This window comes from Rattus norvegicus, chromosome 1, assembly GCF_021556685.1.
Source record: "Rattus norvegicus strain SHRSP/BbbUtx chromosome 1, alternate assembly SHRSP_T2T, whole genome shotgun sequence".
In the NCBI taxonomy this organism is placed as follows: Eukaryota; Metazoa; Chordata; class Mammalia; order Rodentia; family Muridae; genus Rattus; species Rattus norvegicus.
The window spans coordinates 118,527,480-118,552,930 of record NC_141534.1 but is presented as its reverse complement, the minus strand read 5'-3'; the positions used below and the strand labels follow the sequence as shown (position 1 = coordinate 118,552,930).

At 41.9% G+C, this 25,451-nt stretch overlaps 1 protein-coding gene across 4 annotated transcripts in view; it reads right to left on the bottom strand.

Moving 5' to 3' along the window:
- Positions 1-25,451, bottom strand: part of Oca2 (OCA2 melanosomal transmembrane protein) — a 322,662-nt gene that overhangs the window by 99,544 nt on the left and 197,667 nt on the right. For all 4 annotated transcript variants that reach the window (NM_001271493.1, XM_087654839.1, XM_087654913.1 and 1 more), the window contains 4 exon segments: positions 2,705-2,798; positions 10,958-11,051; positions 19,549-19,653; positions 20,216-20,275. In NM_001271493.1, the coding sequence (NP_001258422.1) occupies positions 2,705-2,798; positions 10,958-11,051; positions 19,549-19,653; positions 20,216-20,275 (353 nt within the window).

Sequence of the window (25,451 nt, the reverse complement as noted above, 5' to 3'; positions counted from 1 at the left end):
ACAAGCCATTAATCTTTGCAAATTACCTAGACTTAAGTATTTGCTATATTATGAAATTGTGATAGAAAATGGAGTGTGGTGGTTGGTCTTGATTGCTAGAATGACCTACGAAATACACCAGTAGGTGTGTCTGTAAGTACATTTCAGAAGAGGATAAACTGAAGACGAAAAATTGTTCTCAAAAAAGGCAAATCCTTCCAAACCCGAGCCAATATACATGGTCAGGAGGAAAAGCAGTATCCATGCACCTCCTTCACATACTTCTGAGCAAGTGTGTCTGTCACTGATGCTGTGATCCTATGCTGACACCAGACTCTCATCTTCTCAGTCTTCTAAGGTAGATTAAACACTAGTGGCTCTCCAGGGAACTTGCAGGCTTTCAGTATTAGACTAGGATGGATGGATTACTCTGCTTCATGAGCTGAGTCTCTAGTGTGTACTTTTACTCTCCAGTGTGCAGGTGGACATTGTTGAATAATCAATGCCTATTGTGTAAGCCAATCTAATAAATTCTGTATATGGTTTGTTGTTTAGGGCGACTTGTTTGGAAGAGAATGTGCAAGAGTTTGGAGCTGTGGTCTGAAGATATTCCAGAATGCTATAAGAAAATTTTAGTGGATCATTCTGTTGAGAATGCACAAGAATGCTGATAGCAATACAGATATTAATAACAGTGTTTATGAGTTTTCAGAGTACCAACCAAAAAGTCCACATGGGTTGGGGGAGAAGAATGGATCCATGGCTCCAACTACATATGTAGTAGAAAATTGCCTTATCTGACATCAATGGGAAGGGAGGCCCTTGGTCCTGCAAAGGCTTGATGCCCCAGCATAAGGGAATGGTAGAAGGGTGAGGCAGGAGTGGCAGAGGCAAAGAGGAGGGAAAGAGGAGGGGGAATGGGATGAAGGGTTTGTGGAGGAGAAACTGGGAAGGGAGACAACATTTGAAATATAAATAAATAAAATAACCCAAAAAATAAAAAAGAATGTTTTTGTAGGGATGGACAGATGGCTCAGTGGTTAGGAGTACTCAGTTCTAAACCCTCACAACTGCAGTTTCAGGAGACCCAATGCCCTGTGCTGAACTCCCTAAGAGCTAGGCACACTGTGCTGCACATACACGCGTGCAGGCAAAACATTCACACATATAAAATAAAGTTTAAAGAAGAGGGTGTGTGTGTGTGTGTGTGTGTGTGTGTGTGTGTGTGTGTGTGTGTATTAAGTGAATATTCATGTTTTCTTTACCTTTATTATTTTCCATGTAACATAACATCAACTGACTATCAGCACTTCAGCATTATTTAAATTGTGTTATGAGAGCTCCAAAGAGTATATATTCTTCAAAAGACTTTGTCATATATTCTGTGGAAAGAATAAGTGAATTCTCAGTTGTATAGGAAGTCCTTATATGATCTGTGGAGTAGTTATTTCTTTGTCATTATCACAATTTAGAGAACTTAAGGAAATGTGATTGAACTTTATTATCAACTTGGCAGGGTTTAAGATTGCATAAGAGTGATAGCTCAAGGTATGTCTCTGAGGGCATTTCCAAAGAGGTTTACCTGAAAGAATTCACCCATAGTGGCCTAACCCCTAGCCCACATATAAAGGAATCCAAGGGAAAAGAAGTTTCCTACTGCTCTGCCTTCACTCCTTCTAAGAAAGTATATCTACAGACACCAGTTCTTTTGCCTTCCCATAAAACCCGAATACCAGTAACTCTGCAGGAATCTTTTATGCCAGGTTGGAACTCAGAAGCATCCATCTCACGGGCTGAGCAGCCACCAGGATCTGAGTAGGTACTGCTTGGTACCCGTTCTGTAATTTATTCTGATCCTCCAGAGAGCCTTGTGTATTACATGGATTAAAACACCATTCTTAGTCCTCAAGTATGTGTAACAGCAATCTTATCCAAGCTCAGACCTGGACAAGCAGCACCTTGCAGAGGAACAACTTTCTAGAGTAGGAATGTCTCTCTCCAAGAGCCATAGTCCTTCTGTCACTTAGCCTAACATGTTAGAACTCTTCACATGAGGGTTGGCAGAAGTCCATTGCTGTGCATATACCAAGTTGCAGTTTCATGACTCAACACTCGTTTTGGCAGGACCATTTCACCCAGGTCGCTTGCTTCCATTCTTCTCTCTGTGTGCCTGGACTACATAAACAGAAACACAGACGACCAAGAACATAGAAAGAACCTAGCCTCTCTGGAACAGAGTTTCTTTTGTAGATATCAGCTGTGCTTCCAATAACTCTGGGCCCATCTCCGTGTGGTGCTCCCGTGAGCTGTTCACACTTGAAACACTTACTTCCAGGCTGCCCTAAGCATGGTTAGCTTAGACCCAGTCTTCAGCATTACCCGTGAGTCCTTGCTAGCATCTTTTATCTATGCACTTGCCACTTTAATGATCAACCACCATGAAGATTTTCAGAACAGAAAAACATTAAGTGTCCAGCAAGCTTACAAATGTTTCTTAGCCACTGACTCAGCTCAGCTCATTCAGAATATGATGAAGCTAATCCAGGCTAGCAACAAATGTGCCTTGATCTGAGTTCATCGCACCTGTACCAAAGTCTCTAAACACCAAATGACTAATATCCAAGTGTTCAACAGCATGGATTGGTGTTTGTTTTTAATTAAATAAGTTAAAGAAACTGATCCTTAAAGATTCATCTTAAATGATTTTTTTTAATATTTGAAGTACCTGAAAAATTCCATGAAAGAGAATCCATACCCATGCTGCTCTGCGATTCCTGCGCAAACAACATTTGCAGATGCTCCTATCAGTGTCCCGTTACCTGGAATCAGAAATTTAAAAAGTAAAATAGCATCCCAGCTCATCTTGGAAGCTGGTTTCTGCTCTTTTCTTTTGTTCAGAGGCTGTGATGTGATGAATACAGTCACCATCAAAGTCAATGCTTTGCAAATGTCTGGAAACAAAACGTATTGCCAACTGGAAAAGGAGTTATCTGTCTGCAAATAGCATGATTCCTTCACAGATGCTATCACTGTTCCATATAATGTTAAGGAAAATTGAGAAGGTCCCTGTTGGAATCAAGTAACATGTATCTTTTAGAAAAAAATGCAAGCAAAGCTAAGAACTATGGGCGGCAATTTCTGTCCTTTTGAAACAGTGTAACAAGACCTTAAGCATGAACCATGGGACTCTAGGCTCAAACATTTCGTAGGAAATTCTCTCAGCAGATGAAGAGGGTTGGAAACGCCACATGAAACAATGTCATAGCCTAGTTTTGTTCACTGATGGGCATTTTCTTCACATAAATGATCTCTTAAATAAGCTTTTAGGTGTGCACACTTTTTGATAAAAGGGCATGCTGTGAGCACAGAAACATAAACCTTTCCTCATAGATTGGATAAAGAACACAATTCAGTCAATCAGATTACTCTTTCCAGTTCTCCTCCCCCACACACAGCTATTAGTTCATGAAAAACAGTACATGGCCAAGCCCATGAGCCTCTTCTTTCTCCCTAATTGGAGCCCTCAGTATTCAAGTGCACAACACAGGCTCCACCAACTTAGCTGAGGTCTGACATCAGTGCATAAGCAGTAGAGAAAAAGACTCATTGCCCTGAGGCTTAGTGAGTGGATAGGCTGCTCTGGCGTTGCTACAGTGTATGTGTAGGAGAAACTGATGTTTCTGAGACTGGAAACAGAACAGAACAGAGGGATGGAAGAATTCCAGTGCCCTCACAAAGAAAACAATGGGAGGGAGACTGAAAAGCTTGTCAGGGTAGCAAGTGTAAGGAGTGATAAGCCTGAACATGAATCCAAACTTCTAACTACAGAGCAGTGGTTCTCTCAACTGTGGGTCATATTTGGGGATGGAATGACCCTTTCACAGAGGTTGCCTAAGACCATCAGAAAGCACAGGTATTTACATGACAATATATAAATTATGAAGTAGCAACGAAAATAACTTTATGGTTGAGGGTGACCACAACATGAGGAACTGTATTAAAGTCTCATGGCATTAGGAAGGTTGAGAACCACTGTGCTAGAGAAACATCAAAGAGGATCTTAGGGGTGTCTAGATATCGCTATGAATAGAAAAAAAGAATCTGAAGTGTCCTGAACCAAAGGCAAGATACAAACAAGAGTTGGCATAGATCACCTCCCTTGGCTGTTATTCTCAGATGTATTCAATCTATCACCTGTCTGTTCCTGTTCTGGACCTAGAGACTTGACAAATGAGATTCTTCATCCTTGCCAAATGTGATAATTAGTATTAATGACAACGTTACAGCACCAAAAATCACCTGGGTGATAGCATGTGTGTGGGATATTACAATGATTGTTAACTAAGGAAGGAAGTCTTGCCCACTATGGGTATCACCATTCCCTGCCTGGGATCCTGGGCTATGTACTTAGAAAGGAAAGCTGAGTATTGCATTCAATCCTCTCTGCCTCCTAACTGTCAATGGAATCTGACCGGATGCTGTGTCTTATAGTTTCTATTGTTGTGATGAAGCACCATGACTAAAAGGAAGTTTGGGAGGAAAGGGATTAATTGGCTTACATTTCTATATTAAAGAAAGTTGGGGCAGGAACCTGAAGTCAAGATCTGATGCAAAAACCATGGATGGGTGCTGCTTACTGGCTTGCTCCCCGTGGCTTCTCAGTTTGCTTTCTTATAGAACCCAGGACCACCAGGCCATGGGTAGCACCACCCACAAAGAGCCATATCCTTCGCAACAAACACTAATAAGAAAATTGCCTTGCATTTGAGGCATAAATGTTTAGAATTGAGATGTCATCTGGCGAATTTTTTCCTTTGATGAGTATGAAGTATCCTTTCCCATCTCTTGATTACTTTTGGTTGAAAATATTTTTTATTACATATTAGAATGGCTACTGAATCTTGTTTCTTGGGTCCATTTGCTTGGAAAACCTTTTTCCAGCCCTTTACTTTGAGGTCGTGTTTATCTTCGCTGCTGAGTTGTATTCCTTGTATGCAGCAAAATGATGGATTCAGTGTATGCACCCACTCTGTTAGTCTGTTGATGTTGAGAGTTAATTCCTGTTATTTTGATGTGTGTGTGTGTGTGTGTGTGTGTGTGTGTGTGTGTGTGTGTGTGTGTGTGTGTACATGCACACGCTTGTACTTGTTTAAGAGTTGGACAAAGTCTCCCAACCAAAAAGAGCCCAGGTCCAGACGGGTTTAGTGCAGAATTCTATCAAACCTTCATAGAAGACCTCATACCAATATTATCCAAACTATTCCACAAAATTGAAACAGATGGAGCCCTACCGAATTCCTTCTATGAAGCCACAATTACTCTTATACCTAAACCACACAAAGACACAACAAAGAAAGAGAACTTCAGACCAATTTCCCTTATGAATATCGACGCAAAAATACTCAATAAAATTCTGGCAAACCGAATTCAAGAGCACATCAAAACAATCATCCACCATGATCAAGTAGGCTTCATCCCAGGCATGCAGGGATGGTTTAATATACGGAAAACCATCAACGTGATCCATTATATAAACAAACTGAAAGAACAAAACCACATGATCATTTCATTAGATGCTGAGAAAGCATTTGACAAAATTCAACACCCCTTCATGATAAAAGTCCTGGAAAGAATAGGAATTCAAGGCCCATACCTAAACATAGTAAAAGCCATATACAGCAAACCAGTTGCTAACATTAAACTAAATGGAGAGAAACTTGAAGCAATCCCACTAAAATCAGGGACTAGACAAGGCTGCCCACTCTCTCCCTACTTATTCAATATAGTTCTTGAAGTTCTAGCCAGAGCAATCAGACAACAAAAGGAGATCAAAGGGATACAGATCGGAAAAGAAGAGGTCAAAATATCACTATTTGCAGATGACATGATAGTATATTTAAGTGATCCCAAAAGTTCCACCAGAGAACTACTAAAGCTGATAAACAACTTCAGCAAAGTGGCTGGGTATAAAATTAACTCAAATAAATCAGTTGCCTTCCTCTATACAAAAGAGAAACAAGCCGAGAAAGAAATTAGGGAAATGACACCCTTCATAATAGACCCAAATAATATAAAGTACCTCGGTGTGACTTTAACCAAGCAAGTAAAAGATCTGTACAATAAGAACTTCAAGACACTGAGGAAAGAAATTGAAGAAGACCTCAGAAGATGGAAAGATCTCCCATGCTCATGGATTGGCAGGATTAATATGGTAAAAATGGCCATTTTACCAAAAGCAATCTACAGATTCAATGCAATCCCCATCAAAATACCAATCCAATTCTTCAAAGAGTTAGACAGAACAATTTGCAAATTCATCTGGAATAACAAAAAACCCAGGATAGCTAAAGCTATCCTCAACAATAAAAGAACTTCAGGGGGAATCACTATCCCTGAACTCAAGCAGTATTACAGAGCAATAGTGATAAAAACTGCATGGTATTGGTACAGAGACAGACAGATAGACCAATGGAATAGAATTGAAGACCCAGAAATGAACCCACACACCTATGGTCACTTGATTTTTGACAAAGGAGCCAAAACCATCCAATGGAAAAAAGATAGCATTTTCAGCAAATGGTGCTGGTTCAACTGGAGGGCAACATGTAGAAGAATGCAGATCGATCCATCCTTATCACCCTGTACAAAGCTTAAGTCCAAGTGGATCAAGGACCTTCACATCAAACCAGACACACTCAAACTAATAGAAGAAAAACTAGGGAAGCATCTGGAACACATGGGCACTGGAAAAAATTTCCTGAACAAAACACCAATGGCTTATGCTCTAAGATCAAGAATCGACAAATGGGATCTCATAAAACTGCAAAGCTTCTGTAAGGCAAAGGACACTGTGGTTAGGACAAAACGGCAACCAACAGATTGGGAAAAGATCTTTACCAATCCTACAACAGATAGAGGCCTTATAGCCAAAATATACAAAGAACTCAAGAAGTTAGACCGCAGGGAAACAAATAACCCTATTAAAAAATGGGGTTCAGAGCTAAACAAAGAATTCACAGCTGAGGAATGCCGAATGGCTGAGAAACACCTAAAGAAATGTTCAACATCTTTAGTCATAAGGGAAATGCAAATCAAAACAACCCTGAGATTTCACCTCACACCAGTGCGATTGGCTAAGATCAAAAACTCAGGTGACAGCAGATGCTGGCGAGGATGTGGAGAAAGAGGAACACTCCTCCATTGTTGGTGGGATTGCAGACTGGTAAAACCATTCTGGAAATCAGTCTGGAGGTTCCTCAGAAAATTGGACATTGAACTGCCTGATGATCCAGCTATACCTCTCTTGGGCATATACCCAAAAGATGCCTCAACATATAAAAGAGACACGTGCTCCACTATGTTCATCGCAGCCTTATTTATAATAGCCAGAAGCTGGAAAGAACCCAGATGCCCTTCAACAGAGGAATGGATACAGAAAATGTGGTACATCTACACAATGGAATATTACTCAGCTATCAAAAACAACGAGTTTATGAAATTCGTAGGCAAATGGTTGGAACTGGAAAATATCATCCTGAGTGAGCTAACCCAATCACAGAAAGACATACATAGTATGCACTCATTGATAAGTGGCTATTAGCCCAAATGCTTGAATTACCCTAGATCCCTAGAACAAACGAAACTCAAGACGGATGATCAAAATGTGAATGCTTCACTCCTTCTTTAAATGAGGAAAAAGAATACCCTTGGCAGGGAAGGGAGAGGCAAAGATTAAAACAGAGACTGAAGGAACACCCATTCAGAGCCTGCCCCACATGTGGCCCATACATATACAGCCACCCAATTAGACAAGATGGATGAAGCAAAGAAGTGCAGACCGACAGGAGCCGGATGTAGATCGCTCCTGAGAGACACAGCCAGAATACAGCAAATATAGAGGCGAATGCCAGCAGCAAACCACTGAACTGAGAATAGGTCCCCTATTGAAGGAATCAGAGAAAGAACTGGAAGAGCTTGAAGGGGCTCGAGACCCCAAAAGTACAACAATGCCAAGCAACCAGAGCTTCCAGGGACTAAGCCACTACCTAAAGACTATACATGGACTGACCCTGGACTCTGACCCCATAGGTAGCAATGAATATCCTAGTAAGAGCACCAGTGGAAGGGGAAGCCCTGGGTCCTGCTAAGACTGAACCCACAGTGAACTAGTCTATGGGGGGAGGGCGGCAATGGGGGGAGGGTTGGGAGGGGAACACCCATAAGGAAGGGGAGGGGGGAGGGGGATGTTTGCCCGGAAACCGGGAAAGGGAATAACACTCGAAATGTATATAAGAAATACTCAAGTTAATAAAAAAAAAAAAAAAAGGAAGGGGAGGGGGGAGGGGGATGTTTGCCCGGAAACCGGGAAAGGGAATAACACTCGAAATGTATATAAGAAATACTCAAGTTAATAAAAAAAAAAAAAAAAGAGTTGGACAAAGAATTGAGGGACCCTGAGGGGATAGGGACTTTACAAGAAGACCAACAGAGTCAACAAATCTGAACCATCAGGGGCTCCCAGAGACTGAACCACCAACCAAAGACCAAACATGAACTATACCTACTCCCCCTCCCCCACATTCATATACCAGATCTGCAGATTAGTCTTCATATGGATTCCCAACAACTGAAGTGGGAGTTGTCTCTGATTCTATCGTCTGCCTATAGGTCCTGTCTCCCTAACTGGGCTGCCTTATCTGGCCTCAGTGGGAGAAGATGTGCCTAGTCCTGAAGTGACTTGATGTGTCAGAATGGGTGTGAAACCAGGGAATCCTCCTCATATTCAGAAGAGAAGGGAAGGGGTTTTGGAGAGGGACTGGGTGAAAGGAAGACTGGGAGGAGGGAGTAGCTGAGATCCAAATGTAAAGTGAGTAAATAAATAAATATATGGGGGGTGATGAAGAAAATAAAAAGAAAATGTCCTACAGGATTCCCTACACTTCTATCTTTTGGAGGCATTTTCTTAAGTGAGGCTACCTCCTCACTGATGACTTTAGCCAATGTTATGTTGCCATAAAACAAGCCAGCAAACCCCGCGAGTTTCTGTTACCTTGATTCCCTAGCATGGTAACCATATCTTTAAGTGTGAACAAGGATAAACCTTTCATGCATTAAGTTGTCTTTGTCAGGGTACTTTATCACAGCAACAGGAAAAGAAACCAAGACAATCAGATAAGTAAAATAGGTTTTAGTTTCAAATTATCTAGTCAATGTTCCCCAGTCCATGAGAGAGGCAGCAGAATTTGTGTACAATTAACACCTAGCACAAGTAAGTGCTTAGTGTGCCAGGAATAAGTACCTTCCAAGACCAGAGATAGTTTTTTAAAGTTCTCAGTGCCAATAAAACTTTATTGGTTAGTAATGCTATATACCTGTCTCCCAAATGTGCTCAGTGTCTAGCCTACAATAGCTTATTATTCTACAGCAGTTCAATGTTAGTGTCTCTCCTGGAGACCCCCTCCAAATTTACACTTCAGAAACTAGCCCAGGGGGCCTTTTGCCCTTTAAGATCCTGCTCAAAACCCTCTCTCCTCAGATTATTATTCCTACTCTCTCCCCCATCACAGTCTTTCTCTGGCATTCTCCATGTGCTCAGGAAAAAACTGGAAAAATGTACCTATTGTTATAATCTTAGTTTGAATGACTGGATCTCCATCCTAGAGCTCAAAGCTAGTATACTCTAGTAGGTATTTCATACATTTGAGGTTTTTTTAAATCCCATTTAAGGGATGAATTTACAAATGTCCTTGGATCTTATTTCCATTGCTCTATCTATGAAAGAAATGCTGTTGCTGTTTTCTGGAGCTGTTTCCCAGATGGAAAAAAAAGTATGTATTTTGCATTTTTATAAGAATTTCAGCCCCAGTCACAGCATTAGATAAATTAGTTGTCTCCTGAAGTCACAGATGCATCACTGGCTGATGCTAATCCCCCTTCACAAATGAGCAGATAAATGAACCAGAAAGTTATTGATTCAGGAGTCAGAGAAGGCAAAGAACACAGAAAGCTAGATTATCTGGAGGCAATAAGAATGTTAAATATTTCTGGTGTGTTTATCTAAGATTCTCCACAATCCACCTGTGTTCCCACAGGTGATTAAGCTGTCTAAATATAAAAAGGACTCTAGCTTGACTCCTCTCCAGACAGCCACATCCAAAGCTCTCCTGTATTAACCACGGGTCAATTTTGTCTGGCAATCTCTAACTCACATTGCAGTTTTCCTTAGACTTCAGCCCCAGCACCTGTGCTTGACCTTTTGCCATGCCTCTTCCTTTGAGGTAGAGTCCTTGCTCTACCTAATGCCTGCACATTTCTTCTAACAGGGGAGCCCAGGGAGGAAAATGAGAGGGAATGCCTGTTGCAGATTCTTACTTGGACAGGGTGAGAACGCATTAGCTTTGAACTATTAACAGTGACTGTCATCAGATCATAGGCTTTGCAGGGGGAAGTTGTAGGGAGGAAGCGAAATCATGAGTGAGTGAGTGACTACATTGTTGATGTGGCAAAGCTTTCCTCTAATCTGAGGGTAAATGAAGACAGTGTGTATGCCCACTATAGCTTTCTCCCTCTGTGTGTTTACAACCTGAAGTTTGCTCCCCTACAGAGACATCTCCTAATAAGGTTAGCTAAACCTGTCTTCTTGGTCTCCCTGTTCAACTGCATAATAAACTCTGAGCTTCCCAGGTACCCAGAGACCCCAGACCACCTGATCCCAGTTCTCCTGTATGACCATGGTTTGGCCATATCTTCATTTCCCTTGGTGGCCCTGATTAGGGTTCTGGGACCCAAGCCATGAAAGACCATGACCAAAATGAGAGGATTCACAGAGGAACTGAGGAGTTCTGGCTGTTCAAAATTTGGAATCAGGAAGTCACCAGGATTCTCTATTATTTACTTTTGATTTGTTAACTACTTAATCTTGCTTTGTCTAGACAACAGGGTCAGTGTGGTCTCCCAACATGCAGTCAGTACCCCTTACCTCCCAGGCAGGCACCAAGGGCCAGGGCATACATGAGAGGCAGTGCAGGCAAACTAATTTCAGGGTCTTGGCTCAGGTTCAGGAGGACAGGAATCTGTGGAAGAAACAAGTATTGTGGGCACATGTCATAGAAAATTTTAAGAGCTACCAACCATGGCTGACTTAACAGAACCTAAAGAGCCTTGTTCTTCAATAGATAACTCATCAGTTAAATGCACTGGCTACTCTTGCAAATTACTAGGTTCAATATCCAGTACCCGTGTGGAGCCTTATAGCCTCTTAAGGCTCTGGCCTCTGAGGGTAAAATACAGACATAATGTAGGCAAAATGCTTTTCACGTAAAATAAAATTAAAAGAAAAATTTAAAAGCTTTATATCATTCTGGATATTATATTATCGACATTATTATTATTATTACTATTACTATTATTATTATTATTATTATTATTAGCTTGTGGGTGTTTGTGTGATGGAATGGTGATATTGCAGCACAACTGTGAAAGGCCAACCTTGTAGATTGGAGTCAGTTCTTTCCTTCTGGGGATAAAACTCAGGTTGTCAGGCTTACATTCTTGTATAGCAAGTACCTTTACCCACTAAGCTATCTCATTGGCCCCTCAGAGACACATTTTTAATGGCCAAACTGTTTTTAAAAATATTTTTTAAATGAGCACAAGATGCATGGAAGGAAACCAAAGGAAACTTTGGCGTGCACAATACTTTGTGTTTGTACCCATCTGTCTGTGTCTGGTGCTAGCCAGGGGAACAGCCAGGTTTCTGTGTTTAAAGCTTCCCAGGCTGCAGCTGTGAGTCACAGCGGATGAAGTCACGTTGAGTTTCATAAGAACCATGCATTCAGGGTCTCTGAAACCCTGCCAGTGTCATGCTGTTCATGAGGCATCAGGTCAGTCCACACTAAATCACTCCTCAGATGTGTCTGCTGTCACTTCAGTTGACAGGGGGAGGCCGGTGATACGGCTCAGAGAGAAAGGCACTTTGATGCCAAACGGACGAACTGAGTTCGATTCCCAGAACCCACGTGTTAAGAGAGAGCTGACTACTGCAAGTTGATCTCTGATCACACACACACACACACACACACACACACAGAGAGAGAGAGAGAGAGAGAGAGAGACAGAGACAGAGACAGAGACAGAGTCAGAGACAGAGAGACAGACACAGAGACAGAAAGACAGAGAAACAGAGACAGAGACTGCAATTTCCCTCCAAGGCCACCTTCCCTGGCCAGAGGACTCACTCATCACCTACACGTTGGGGAAGGCCTGCAACCTGCATTGCCAAGTTCCTGGAGGAGACAGGGTGTCTTTGCTGCTCACATTACTATTCCTCTCAGGATAGCCTTATTTAGTTCTCATAAATGGCATATTGGGAACCAATCCAGATCCTCCCTCTGTAGAAACACAGCCATGAATGTCTATAACTGCTCTGTTATTTAGCCTAATTGCAGTCCACTGGACCTGGCTCAGCTCTCTATATTATTTTGTTTCAGAACATTTTAGAAAATGAAAAAGCTAAAACCAAAAATGGCATCAAGTGACAAACAAAACGTAAGAGCTTGTGTGAAGGACCTTTGACCTTTATCACCACCACATGGTTTTCCCTATACCAGCTATTACGGCCGACAGCTAAACTTGCCAGAATGCCTCCTTGTGAGCCTACAAACAAACCTGGGATGAGAAGACGCTAAAGAACAAGCTGGCATTCAAAAAATGACTTCATACATCGGCTAGATGGCAACACACACAATGATGTGTGTCCAAAAAAATCAATCTATAAAAACTATAAAATTATGTGCACAAATGTGGATCATTTGAATTCAGGCCAGGATAAAAAAAAATTATATCATTTTAAGTCTAAAAATTGCCACAAAATCTTTCCCATTCAAATGAAGGAATATGAAAAAGAAGGGGAAGGGGCTTCAACAAAGAAAAACTGTCACAGAATTCTCAGGCCCAGCAACATATTTTAGGTTCCCTTGAGGGCTCTGTAGCAGAGGCCTGGGAATTCCCTGCTGCACCACTATACTCAGATTCCCACAAGCTCCTGTCAACTGCAGACAGGAAGGGTGGGAAAGTAAAAAAGGGCAGGTGAGTATGAAGGGGATTCTCAGGCATAGAAATATGTGTCCAAATAGTGAAATATCTCGACACCAAGGTTCCCATTTCTCCCAGAGGCCCAGCCTGTTTGGCTTTCACTTTGCCTCAAACAAGCAAGGGACTAATGCTGGCATGTAGTGAGACCAGGGGCCTCACACTGCTCACTTCAAACACCCTATGTCTGTTCTCATTGCATTAAAAATTAGCAGTGCTAAATATTGTTTACTAATTCACAGTTAACAATGAGCAATGATGGCAAGGCCCCCTGACAGCTAGCCCATTAATCTAGCCACAGCTCTTGTCTATAACAGTGACCTAGAACCACTCAGAAGTGATGAGAGCCGGAAACATTTTACTTTTGTTTAAAAAATAAAGCGCAAGGCCCTGGGTTCGGTCCCCAGCTCCGAAAAAAAAAGAACCAAAAAAAAAAAAAATAAAATAAAATAGCTAAACTCATCTACTGAGTGATTCTTTCTCCTCTGGGCATAAAGAAAAGTCCCATGGTGTCATCCTACCAGTTACAGGCTAATTCTCCAAATCTCCCCCCTTCTGATAATATCTCATTCTTTCCTGACCATGAAAAGGGGAGATCTACCACTGACGCACTTGAACTATTCTTTGTACACAGTTCACATAATGAATGTAGGTACACTTCTGAGACCTGACACAAAGAAGAGATAGGCTGCATTTGTCTCTTTCCTCTCATTTAACCTCAGCTTAACCGAATTACCCAATCATTGTTCTAAGGCAGCAATTCTGAACCTGTGCGCTGTGACCCTTTAGAGGCAGAAATATATATTTGCATTGTTATTCATAACAATAGCAAATTTACAGTTATGAGGTAGCAAGGAAAATAGTTCTGTGGTTGGGGCTCACTACATCATGAGGAACTATAATAAAGGTCACAGCATTAGGAAGGTTGAGAAGCACTGGCCTATACCTGCGTCTGCAACACCTCCTCCCCAAGAGGTCTCTAGCTCCCAACTGCATCTGTACTAATAGTCCTTTGAAACAGCAGCTGTCTCTGCTAGCTTTTTGGTCCTTGATGAGTTTCCATAAGTGTTCCCTGGATGCAGAATGCTCCACAGCTGTATAGAATGAAGGTGCTTGCCGAGAGGAGGAACGTTCAGCAGACAGGAAAACTGGTGCACTGACCAGTTGGTGGGTCAGAGCCAAATCAGTGAGGGAAACTGCCAAACATGGCTTCACAGTGGGGAGTCACTCCACACACCTGGGCTTGGACAGAGGCGGCTAGAGATCCATGAAACAGCCCCTGAAACCCAAGGATACGGGCTCCAGCTTACCACAGCTGGTCTGAGGGAAGAGTCTGCTGGAGGTAAGCAGGTACTTAGTGGATGGAAGAAGGGAGCAGAGTCTCAGGCCCTGGTCTTTTATGAGTCAATAGAAAATTCCCAGGCAGCTTATCGCTGACTGCAAAGGTAAAAATAAAACCATATGCAGTAATAGGCAGCTGGCTATTTCCATGTAACTGGCCGTGGGCCACACAAGCACTCTGTAAGCCCACTGTTAGCCTCGAGCTGTCAATGTCTAGAAAGGAGCACAAGCTAAAGTGTAGAGAGATTTCCCGTGGTTAGATAAAAGGCAGAATTCCTTAGGCACTTGTAAAACTGGTTCTTGGCTGCCAAAAGAAGTCATTCCCTATACCCCTGGCAGAAGGGGCACATGCTACCTGTGGTGCCAATGAGCTTATCAAAGTCCATGCTGGCCTCCAGACTCCCTCTGTACCTGTTGCACATCTCGAAGTCCATGCTAGCACCCTGCCCTTTCCTCCTCCTGATACACATCCTCCTTAGGATCCACAGGATGTCTCCACCCACTCGATAGCCAGTCCCTCTTTGCTATTCTCTTTCACTGTATGCTCTTGTTCCCCCACTCCCTCTTGCGCTCTCTCTCTCTCTCTCTCTCTCTCTCTCTCTCTCTCTCTCTCTCTCTCTCTCTCTCTCTTTCTCTCCCACCTCCAACCCCCCTCTGCTCCATTGTCTATTTCTTCCTACCTCGCTATTTGCACCATCCTCTCACACTCTTCTCTTCTCTAGAGCTGACTATGCTCCATCTATTTTCTCCTTCTCTCTACTCCTCCAGCTGCCTCTGGATGTTTTCTCTCTCTTAACACAAGTGAAACAAACAAAACAACAACAAAAAACCCACCTTATCGTAATAATTCTGCTAGCCCCCCTCCCCTACTCCCCACCCCTCATCTGCACCCTCCACCCCTTCACATACAGCCATAGAGTGCAGAGGACCATTGCATCACCTTCCACAGGTAGTGCTAAAAACCACAGGCGCAAAAGAAGGACTCTGCATGGGCACCTGCCGTCACATTGTGCCAGCACAGGTGTAGGATTCCCAATGTGCATCTGCACTCATGCATGGGCAGGGGCCAGCACAGAGAGGGAAGAGCTAAGTGCCAGAGAGCTGTGACCAGAGACAGAAATCAGCGAAGCAGAGGCTAAGGAGATGGTAAAGAGAGGCACCCTGCCTCCAGTGATGCATGGTGTGTCTCAGGATAGGGGAGGCCCAGCAGGAGAGTCAGGCAGAGATGGAGCCTATGACTCTGGGGGACACAGTAAAGCACTAACAGAACCTGAAGGGTGGTATAGTTTGAAGATGTAAACAAAGAATACTTTGGAAAAAGCAACCTACTGTGATTAATTCCTATTTTTATCCACTTATGCCAGGCATGATTCTTTTTTTCTTCCAACATGAATATGCATGAGTTTCCCTAATAAAATCCCTCTGTCTCCTTTGTTTAAGGAGACTGGTGCTTTGGGAGTTATCCCAGAGCTCTTCTTACTTGTACTAATAACAAAGCTTCCTTTGCTCTTTTACTGCCTTGTGTGCTGATTGGCTTTGCACTCATCTAGGGAGGGTGAGTTCACTGTGCTCTGCCATAGGCTAAACTGTCAAATAAAATGGTCCCTCACCAAATCACTAGGAATAAAGCTGTTACCTGCTAAGGTTATCTACATGAAAAATTTGAAATCTTATTTACATAGTGCTTGTTCAGGTGCTTTTAAAGAAACTGAAAGGAAATTTGAAGAAAATATTTTATATTTTTTATTATATCCAAATGAATGTCCTGTCTTCATTCTGCCTGAGTACAATGTACATTTATTTCCAGTGCCCTTAGAGGCATAAAGAGGGTGTAGGATCCCCTAGGATTGGAGCTATAGATGATTGTGAACCACTATATGGGTGTCAGTACTCTTAACTGCTGATCTACCTCTCCAGCCCAAGAAACAATATTTTAAAAGAACAAAAATGAAGGATTGGAACAAGACACAGCAAAGACTTGAAGGGAAGGTAGGAACTTCACCCAAGATAAAGGAAATACATCACATGAACAATAGACCTTCAATGCCTAGCACAGCTACAGAGCAAATAAGGAAAAGCTGTGCAGAAGTGTGCAAAAGTTCAAGTCATAAAAGACCTTCTCCAGTAAGCCATGAGTGATTAGGAAAACAAGGACGGGTCCATATAAGATCTAATTACACCATGTCACATACATACATGTAACATGTACAGAATTCTGCTCAGGAGCACACGGGGAAGTTTGACTATTTCATTGCCTTTGTCTCAGCACTTTCTATCTGTTTAACTTTCAGGAAATAAAACATTACAGATAAATGAGCTCAGTTACTCACAGTATTGCTTTTACCTTTCCATCTCCTTAGATGCCACCTTCATGAATTTGAATATGTAGTGGTTAGAATGAGAATGGCACCTCTAGGCTCATATATTTGAATACTTTGTTGCTGGTTGGTGGATCAGTTTGGGAAGGATTAGGAGGTGTGGCCTTGTTGGGAAAGTATGTCACTGGGAGCAGGCTTTGAGGTTTCAAAAGATTCATGCAATTGCTGCTGCTTTCTATCCTCATGATGGTAGATCAAGATATGAGCTTTCAACTGTTTCTTCACCCTGCCACCATGAGCTCTACCTCGCTGAAAGAGTAAGCCAAATTAAATTCCTTTAAAGTTGTCTTGGTCACAGTATTTTATCACTGTAAAAGAAAAGTTATCAAGTCTGACTGTCATCTTCTTTAGTAACACACTGTGAGAGGGACTAAATAGAGAATCTTGATCTATGTGTATCATCTTGAGGGAAACAATATACCAAGGTTCTGAGTAGCACTATTCCTGGGGAGGCATAAATAAACAAGTACTTATCAAGGATAGGAAACCAACAATGAACTACTATCCAGAGTCATATCACCTTGTGAAGCTCCTTAATTTTAAGCAAGAGATGGCAATGACGATTCCAAAAACTAAAGCAACTTAGCTTTCCATATTCATGTTTTTTCATCATCTCATCAACTCCTAGCAATAACTGATCATGACGTATGTTTATCCATCATCTAAGATTCCTTATGTCACTACCCATTCCCCTTGCTATCCTTAACAATAGTCACCACAACCCCACAAGGAAGATATCTCTCCTTCTCCATCTTTCTTTTTATGCCTTACAGCTATCTAGCCTGTAACAGTAGCCTCTTTGGTTTCTTTTTTGTTTTTGTTGTTTTGTTTTGTTTATTCTTTTTTTTTCTTTTATTGGATACTTATTAATTTACAATTTAAATGGTAGCCCCTTTTTCCGGTTTCCCCTTCAGAAACCTGCTATCCCATTCCCCCCTCTCCCTGCTTCTATGAGGGTGCTCCCTCACCTACTCACCCACTCCCTTCCACCTCCCTGCCCTGACAATTCCCTACACTGGGGCAATGGCTTTGACAGGGCCAAGGGCACCTCCTACCATGATGACAAGACCATCCTCTGCTATATATACTACTGGAGCCATAGGTCCATCCTTGTGTTCTCTTGGGATGGTGGATTAGTCCCTGTGAGCTCTGGGGCTTCTTTGGTTTCTTAAACTAGCATTCTCTCCTCCTCAGGCCCTTCCCAAATAAAGCCTATGCTGTCCTAGAATTGCTCATTTCTATGTTTGTCTTTCCTTCTGATATTACAATACCCAGAAGGAAAAACAAATAAAAGCAAATGACAAATGCCTTTGTCCTCAGACCACATGATATGGTCTCACTGGGACAGGATAAAGTGTGTAAAACCTTACACACTTGTTGTCTCAGGGACTGAAGGTGCATCTGACAATGGCATCTATTTCAAGTTTTCATTATAAGTCTATTGTGCCTACAGGGGAATACAATGACTTATTAACTGACTTTTGTCTCTACAGGATCTGAAAAAATTGCCTATCAAGCCTGTTAATTAGTAGATTCTTTTAAGTTGTCTAATACACAGATTAATAGTCTCTGAAGTTTAACATCTCCATTCCCAGTCCTTTCTCTTTGCTTCTCTTGCTTTACTGCACAGCCTCTGACTAGTAAAACATGTTCATAGATAACATTGTCTTGTTCATTGCTTAAGGGGAAAACACTCAGTGCTTCACATTTAAGCATACTGCTTTATTGCAAATTTTACAGACTCTCGGGACTCCTTAAATACACCATCCTGGATCCCTGAAGATCTCGAGTGTCTTGTTCCGTATGTGACCACTAGAAATAGCGACCAGAGTGAATTCAGAATTCCCAAACCTACACCTTGAAACAAGAACCATACTGGGTCACTAGGGAATAAAGCTTAGCATAAAATGAATTCCAGACTGAAAAAGCGTTCTAAACAATGTGTGTTATGCGCCTAACCAGCCCTCTCCTTACTTGGCCAGCTCTGCCACACTCATCTTTGGGGATCCTTTTCACAACATACTATGGTACAATACATGGGCTATCTGTATGGGAGGGAGGGACTTCTTGGGGCCTCAAGAAAAACAGAGAGAACTTCCCCCACCAGCATCCTGCTGTGAGTACACTCATCCTTCTGCCCTATACTAAGAATAGTATGGGCCCTGGGCTGTTTGTAGCTGTTTGTGGCAGGACCCAGATCTTACTTTCTCACTTTCTTACATTCTCACTTTTACTTTTTTACACCAGAGACCACAGTTCCTGTACTAAAACAAACAATCAATGACACAGGAGATGGCCCAGGGGTGGGGATCTTGGTGTTGGCTGGGAGTTAGAATCAAGCAGAGACTTAAATCCCTGTATGTGCAGGCCAAGACCCAGAATCCATGAAGGTTTCTTAGAATCTGCACGTGAGGATAATAAAGACGACAGCTCGTTCTTTTGGTGTGTTGAAGTTCCTTTAAAAAAATGATACCTTTTTTTTCTGGGAAGGGTAGCAGCCCTCAGCTGGGCTCCCCAAACAGTCACCCATGATATGCTATCCACTCCCCAAAGTCTGGTCTCAGCCTGTCATTGGTCTTTCAGTGCTCCACACTCAGCTGCCTCAGGCTCAGCTCACATTTTTCTCTTACATGTAAGGGCAATAGAGGAGATGGTTTTGTGCCCTGCTTCTTAGAAAAAAATCATAGGCCCAGATGGGAACAGAGTCCAGATAGGAGCAGGCAGAAATTGACCCTTAAACATACAGCATCACACCACTTACCATTGTAGCAGTGAATGGGATGTTGTCAATCAAGGACGATGCCAAGGCTGAGACCCACACTATTAGGACAATGGCAGCTGCAAAGCGCTGATCTTCTGGAACCATCTAAAAGGATCAGATCATAGCCATGTTATGCATTAACCACTGCAATGCTAAACCGCATACATAAAAACTGTCAAAAAATTGTTAGTCTTTCTTCTGACATATGATATGACACAGGTAAGCATGACATGAAAACCAGGGCTACACCTAGACCAGGAACCTTGGCCACAAGCAAGTAGAGAGGAGCCATTCTCAACCAAATAGCTCTGTGTGAGGAGGAACATTACATTTCTAACATCTGATAACCACACAGATCGGTTCCTCCTGCTTAATGGCCCGATAGAATTCTAAGATGGGAATTTCTGCAGCATCCTCTTACTGTGCGCCACCCCTTTTTAGACATACTCTAACTAAAGGCAAAAGCGAGATGGCAAGCATCTATAATTGTATATTCTTTGACAAGTATCCCCTTCATCTCTAGGTTACCCAGGGTAAAGTAGGCTACTGTCAGTGCTTTTGACATAATTAATGTAACATTCTTACCAAACTTCTTTTTTTCATTTTGATTTTAACAAAAATCAAAGGATAATGGCTGGAACATGCTCCATTAGAGCATTTAATGTACCTTTATTAGCAGGGCAGTCTGTTCTCCAACATATTCTACTAAGTGAAGATGTGTCAATGCCTAGAAGAAAGGATATGTTTAGAAATGAAAGTATTTGCAGATTTCCTTTGTCTTTCAAAAAGAGAACATAGGGCAGGCACAGGTTATCCTTTCTCATTGAAGACTGCACTCCTTAACATGTCTATAAGTAATTTGGTATCACACACACATGAAGATGCACAAAGGTAGAATGTACAGCAGCAAAGGCAGGAATTCGCTCACCGATTCATGTCAATATCTATGCTACACATATTCGGATAGAAGGCGATCCCTGTATTTTAAGGCCTATAAGAAACATACCATTTGATCAAATACACAGAAATGTCAATCTACAAAAAAGGATTTTTAAATAAGCTATATTTCCAATGTATTTTAAAAGTTTGAGTTTAAAAATTCAGTTCTTATAACCATGGAACCAAGTATTTAAAAAAAAAAAACAGTACATCTAATGAGGTACATGAGCATTTTCCCAGCATAGTAAATCTATCTCCATGAGATCCTGTGTCCAATGGAATGTTGAAGAACAGAGTAAGATGATGCATTCTCAAGAGATTCTGCTCACACCACAGTCTCGGTCGTGGGCAGAGACACAGCATTGGGATAGGACAGCAGTCCAGCTTCCCATCACCTCTTCAATGTATTGCACTTTCACTAGGATTTCCACTGAAGGGAGATTAATATTGAAATATCAACTTGAATGTGTATAAATTTAAGCAACAGTATACTGATCCATGTGTATAGTTTTCAGTGGACTTTGTTTGAAGATAATAAAGCTGTAACCTCAAATACAACTCTCAATAAACTTAGGGTTTTTATTGAAAATAGATTTTTCCCTCATATATATTCTGACCACAGTTTCCCCTCCCTCCACTCCTCTAAGCACCCCACACACACCTTCTCTCTCCTTCAAATCCACTTCCCGACTCCCTGTTTCATTTCAGAAAAGAGCAGACCTCCAAGAGACAACAGACAAACACAACAAAATAAGATAAAATAAGACAAGGCAAAACCCCTCATGTTGAGCCTGGCCAAGGCAACCGAATAGGAGGGAAAGAGTCCCAAGAGCAGGCAAAAGAATCTGAGACCACTGGATCTCACCACGTGGAGTTCAGAAAAATCCAGAGGAAGAGTGGGGAGGAAAGATTGCAGGAGACAGAGGGGACAGAGGACAATGGAGGACATGGCCCACTGAACCAACTAAGCAAGACTCAAATAGGCTCACTGAGACTGAAGCCACAAGTATAGGACCTGGAAGGTCTGTACCAGGTCCCCTGCTTATATGGTATGCTGTTAGCTTGGGTGTTTTGAGGAGAGCAGGACTGGATCAACTTAATTTTTAACATTAACTCAATCAGAAAGATAGTCTACCCATAACAGGGTTGCTCAGCTCCAGGGATACCAATAGTTGGAGACTGTCTACTTCAAAATCAACATCATGGGAATTACAATCACCTCAGTAGCATACCTCCAGGAATGTCTATAAGGGTGTTCTAAACAGATAGTGTTTAAGAAGGAAAACCCACCCACTAGTCCATGGGCTGGGGTCTCAGACTAAATAAAAAATGGAAAAAAGCTAGCAACTTGGGTATCTTTCATCTCTCTCTACTTCCTATGAACACAATATGACCATCTTTCTCATGTTTCTGCCACCACATCTAAGTCACGATTGCTACTTTCTCCATGATGATATCCTCAAATTGTGAGGCAAAACAAATTCTCCCTTTGTTAAGTTGTTTCTGCCAAGTATTTTGTTATAGGGATGAGAAAATCAATGCAGAAGATTGATCCAGGGATAGGGCTACTGTGGTATTTGTTACATTTATTCTTGCTGCCACAGCAATACAGTGGCAAAGGTAAAGTCAAAGAGGAGAGTTGATTTGGAACTACAGACTGAGTGTATAATCTGCAACGGCAGCAACAGCATGAAAATAGGAACATGAGAACCTTGGCTTCACCACATCCACACTCAGGAAACAGAGAGAGAAGAATGTCAATGCTTTACTCTTTTTTGCCTTCAATAATAACTTAGGGCCTGGGAGAGTGTATCATCCACATGTAGGGTGAGTCTTTCCTCTTCAGTTACTGTGAAAACACTAATGTGGCCAGTATTTCTACATCCAGTCAAGTTGACAGTGCGGTGTTCAGGCATTGGCAAATGGCTTGTGGAAGAATGTGGAAGACTTTATAGCCAAGACCACAGAAGCCCCTAGAATGCTATAAGCATTGATGGGCCATTCTAGTGGAAGCTTGAAATAGCAGGATGTGAAAGGCAACAGGCATCGGAGACTGTGCCCATGAGGTTCCAGAGGGAATCATTCATGTTATGGTTAAAAAAAAATCTGTTTTCAGCCTCTATTCTGGAAAACTTCAGTGAAGCTAAATTCAGAGGTAACAGATTGAATTGTTTGCTGGAGAAATTTCAAAAGAGAAAAATACCCTGCACTTACTGCTCATGGTCAGGTCTTCAGTGAGAGAACAGAAATTCATGAGAAATAATGCAGTTTGGTGAGGAAATGAATCTAAGTGTACAGTTGCAGGCAAGATGGGTGCAGAAAATTTGACTATCATTAAGGAGATGAGTACATAGCCCTAAAGAGAAACGTTTCTCCTTACATAGGGACAATAGGGATAGCTCCAAGTTCTAAAAGTATTTGAGAGAAGGAAGCCTGACTTTAAAATGCCACTAAGTTGGTTCCTTTTCCAAAGCAACCACCTAGGGAATTTTTTTCCCAAGTTTAATCATTAAGGTACAGAGACGCTACTCCAATAGTGTCAGGTTGCCGAACTGTACCTTAACCCAGCAGTAAAACTGACCCACATGGTGCTTGTTTTACAAGTATGCAAAAGGCAAGAGTTAAGGAGTGGTGGAGGCTTCCACCAAGGTACAGAAAACGTGTTGAGACCAGGCATTTGGTCGCAGGGTAAGATTCCTGCAAGAAAGCCTCGAAGGGCCGCTAGTGAAGCTATTGACCTGAGGCCTACATTCTAATGGAGACCCCATTCCACTGACGTTACCAGAACCATGGATGTCTACCAAGGAAAGCTTGCACAGCACAGAGAGGAGCCAGCCCAAGAGAGACGTTATATGTGCTACAGTGATAGAACTGCAGAGGTAAAGATGGTTGGAGCCCAAATGATTCCATCACAAGACATGGAACTGCATGTTATGGTTCTTTCCTCCCGTTTGGAATGGGAATGTTTCCTGTGTGGTTTTGAATATTGGAAGTACATAGCTTGTAACTCCTTGTTGTTTCCTGGTCACTAAGGGCTTTATAAGAGTTCACTTTAAGCCACTACCTAAAGACTATATATGGACTGACCCTGGACTCTGACCTCATAGGTAGCAATGAATACCTAGTAAGAGCACCAGTGGAAGGGGAAGTCCTGGGTCCTGCTAAGACTGAACCCCCAGTGAACGTGATTGTTGGGGGGAGGGTGGCAATGGGGGGGAGGATGGGGAGGGGAACACCCATAAAGGGGGATGTTTGCCCGGAAACCTGGAAAGGGAATAACACTTGAAATGTATATAAGAAATACTCAAGTTAATAAAATAAAAAAAAAAGAGTTCACTTTATAAGGACGCAAGTCCTAGCTTGCATCTCAGTAGAGATTCTGCACTTAGACTTTTAAACAACATTGAAGCTTGAAAATACTGAAGATTCTTAGATGTAGACCAAATAGATTTTGTATTATGAGATGAGCATGAAAATATTAGACAAATGTGAAATATTAAAATGCTAAGTGTTGGATTTGGGTGTCAAATTGACAAGAGGAAGGCTTATGGTAGCTAATTTTCAATGTCAGCTTGGCTGGATTTCGATATAGACATCAAACCCCTAAGCTTATGAAGGTGTTTTCAGAGAGATTTAACTAAGGGAGGAAGACAAACCCTGAGTATGAGAGCCACCATTGCTGTGGATTAGGTTTCTCGCTGAGCGAAAAGGAGGTGACCTCCACACCAGTGCTCGTCTCTCTCCAGTTCCTCACTTTGTTCTATGTGACCAGCCTTACCCATCTGTCATTACAGCTACAACTACCTGCTGTCACAATTACCCTGCCAGGTAAATGCTACTTTTAAACTATGAGCCGAATAGACCATTCCTTCTGTAGGTCAAGTTCCTGAGGTGTTCTCTCACACGGTGAAAAGCAGCTAATGCAGAGCCAGCTCACTCCTTGATGTGGGGTGGACTTGGGTGCTGGGTCCCCGTGGTCAGAGTCATGCTTCTACCATTGCCATATGACACTACAAATGTCCCAGAACACAGACTGAGTCTCACAGACAATGAAATAAATCCCTGTTACTAGCGCGTAATCTAATATAATCCCAGTTTAATTAAATAATAATGTGCATTTAAAAGTTAAATGCAGCTAGACCTTTTGTTTTATTATATGAAACCATTGACTAAGAGAAAAATGTCAGATGTCTAACTTAAAATATTCTGCCCAATGAGTTATGAAGATGGTCATGTGTATATATTTCTACACAGTATGCAGTGGGTATCTTATGTATAGATGCCTACTGTTATAGAAAATCTCAAAGCCTATGTGTACAGTGTGAGGAGATAAAAATATCATAAACAGACTTGAACATTGCACCAGATAACTCATTTCAAAAATCTAACATACCATAAATAAAAATTAAGGAAGATACAAACGTTGTGTGTTATGATATAAAGTGGTAAATTAGGTATGTGATGATTCCATCTACCAAGAATAAGTTGACAAATGTAATGTATTGTGTTTGGGTGTATTTGAAGACTATGAGCATTGCTCATGACACACAGTAAAGAAAAGGGAGTACTGTAACTCACAGCACCCCACGGGACACAGCAACTGTGCCCAGAGATAAGCCAGCACAATAACTCATTGCTGCCACCTTCAGAACAACAGACAGCAAAAGGAAGGCTCTTCTGCATCTGAACAAAACGGCGCTGTATGCAATTGTTTTCAGCACATTACTGCATCAACAAGCAGTGTAAATGCTCTGCATGTAAGCACCACCCATAGCTAAGCAGGAGCTGCAAAACTTGAGTGGCAAAGACATGCAGTGGCCTGACAGCTGGAGGCAGAGCAGGCACCGAAGTCAGGAAATGTGAACAGCAGTGACACTGGAGAATGGAACAAGTCATCCCAAGAGACTAATGGAGGCTCTCCTGAGTCCCACAATTAAGATCAGCAATGAGATCACAGTCTAGAG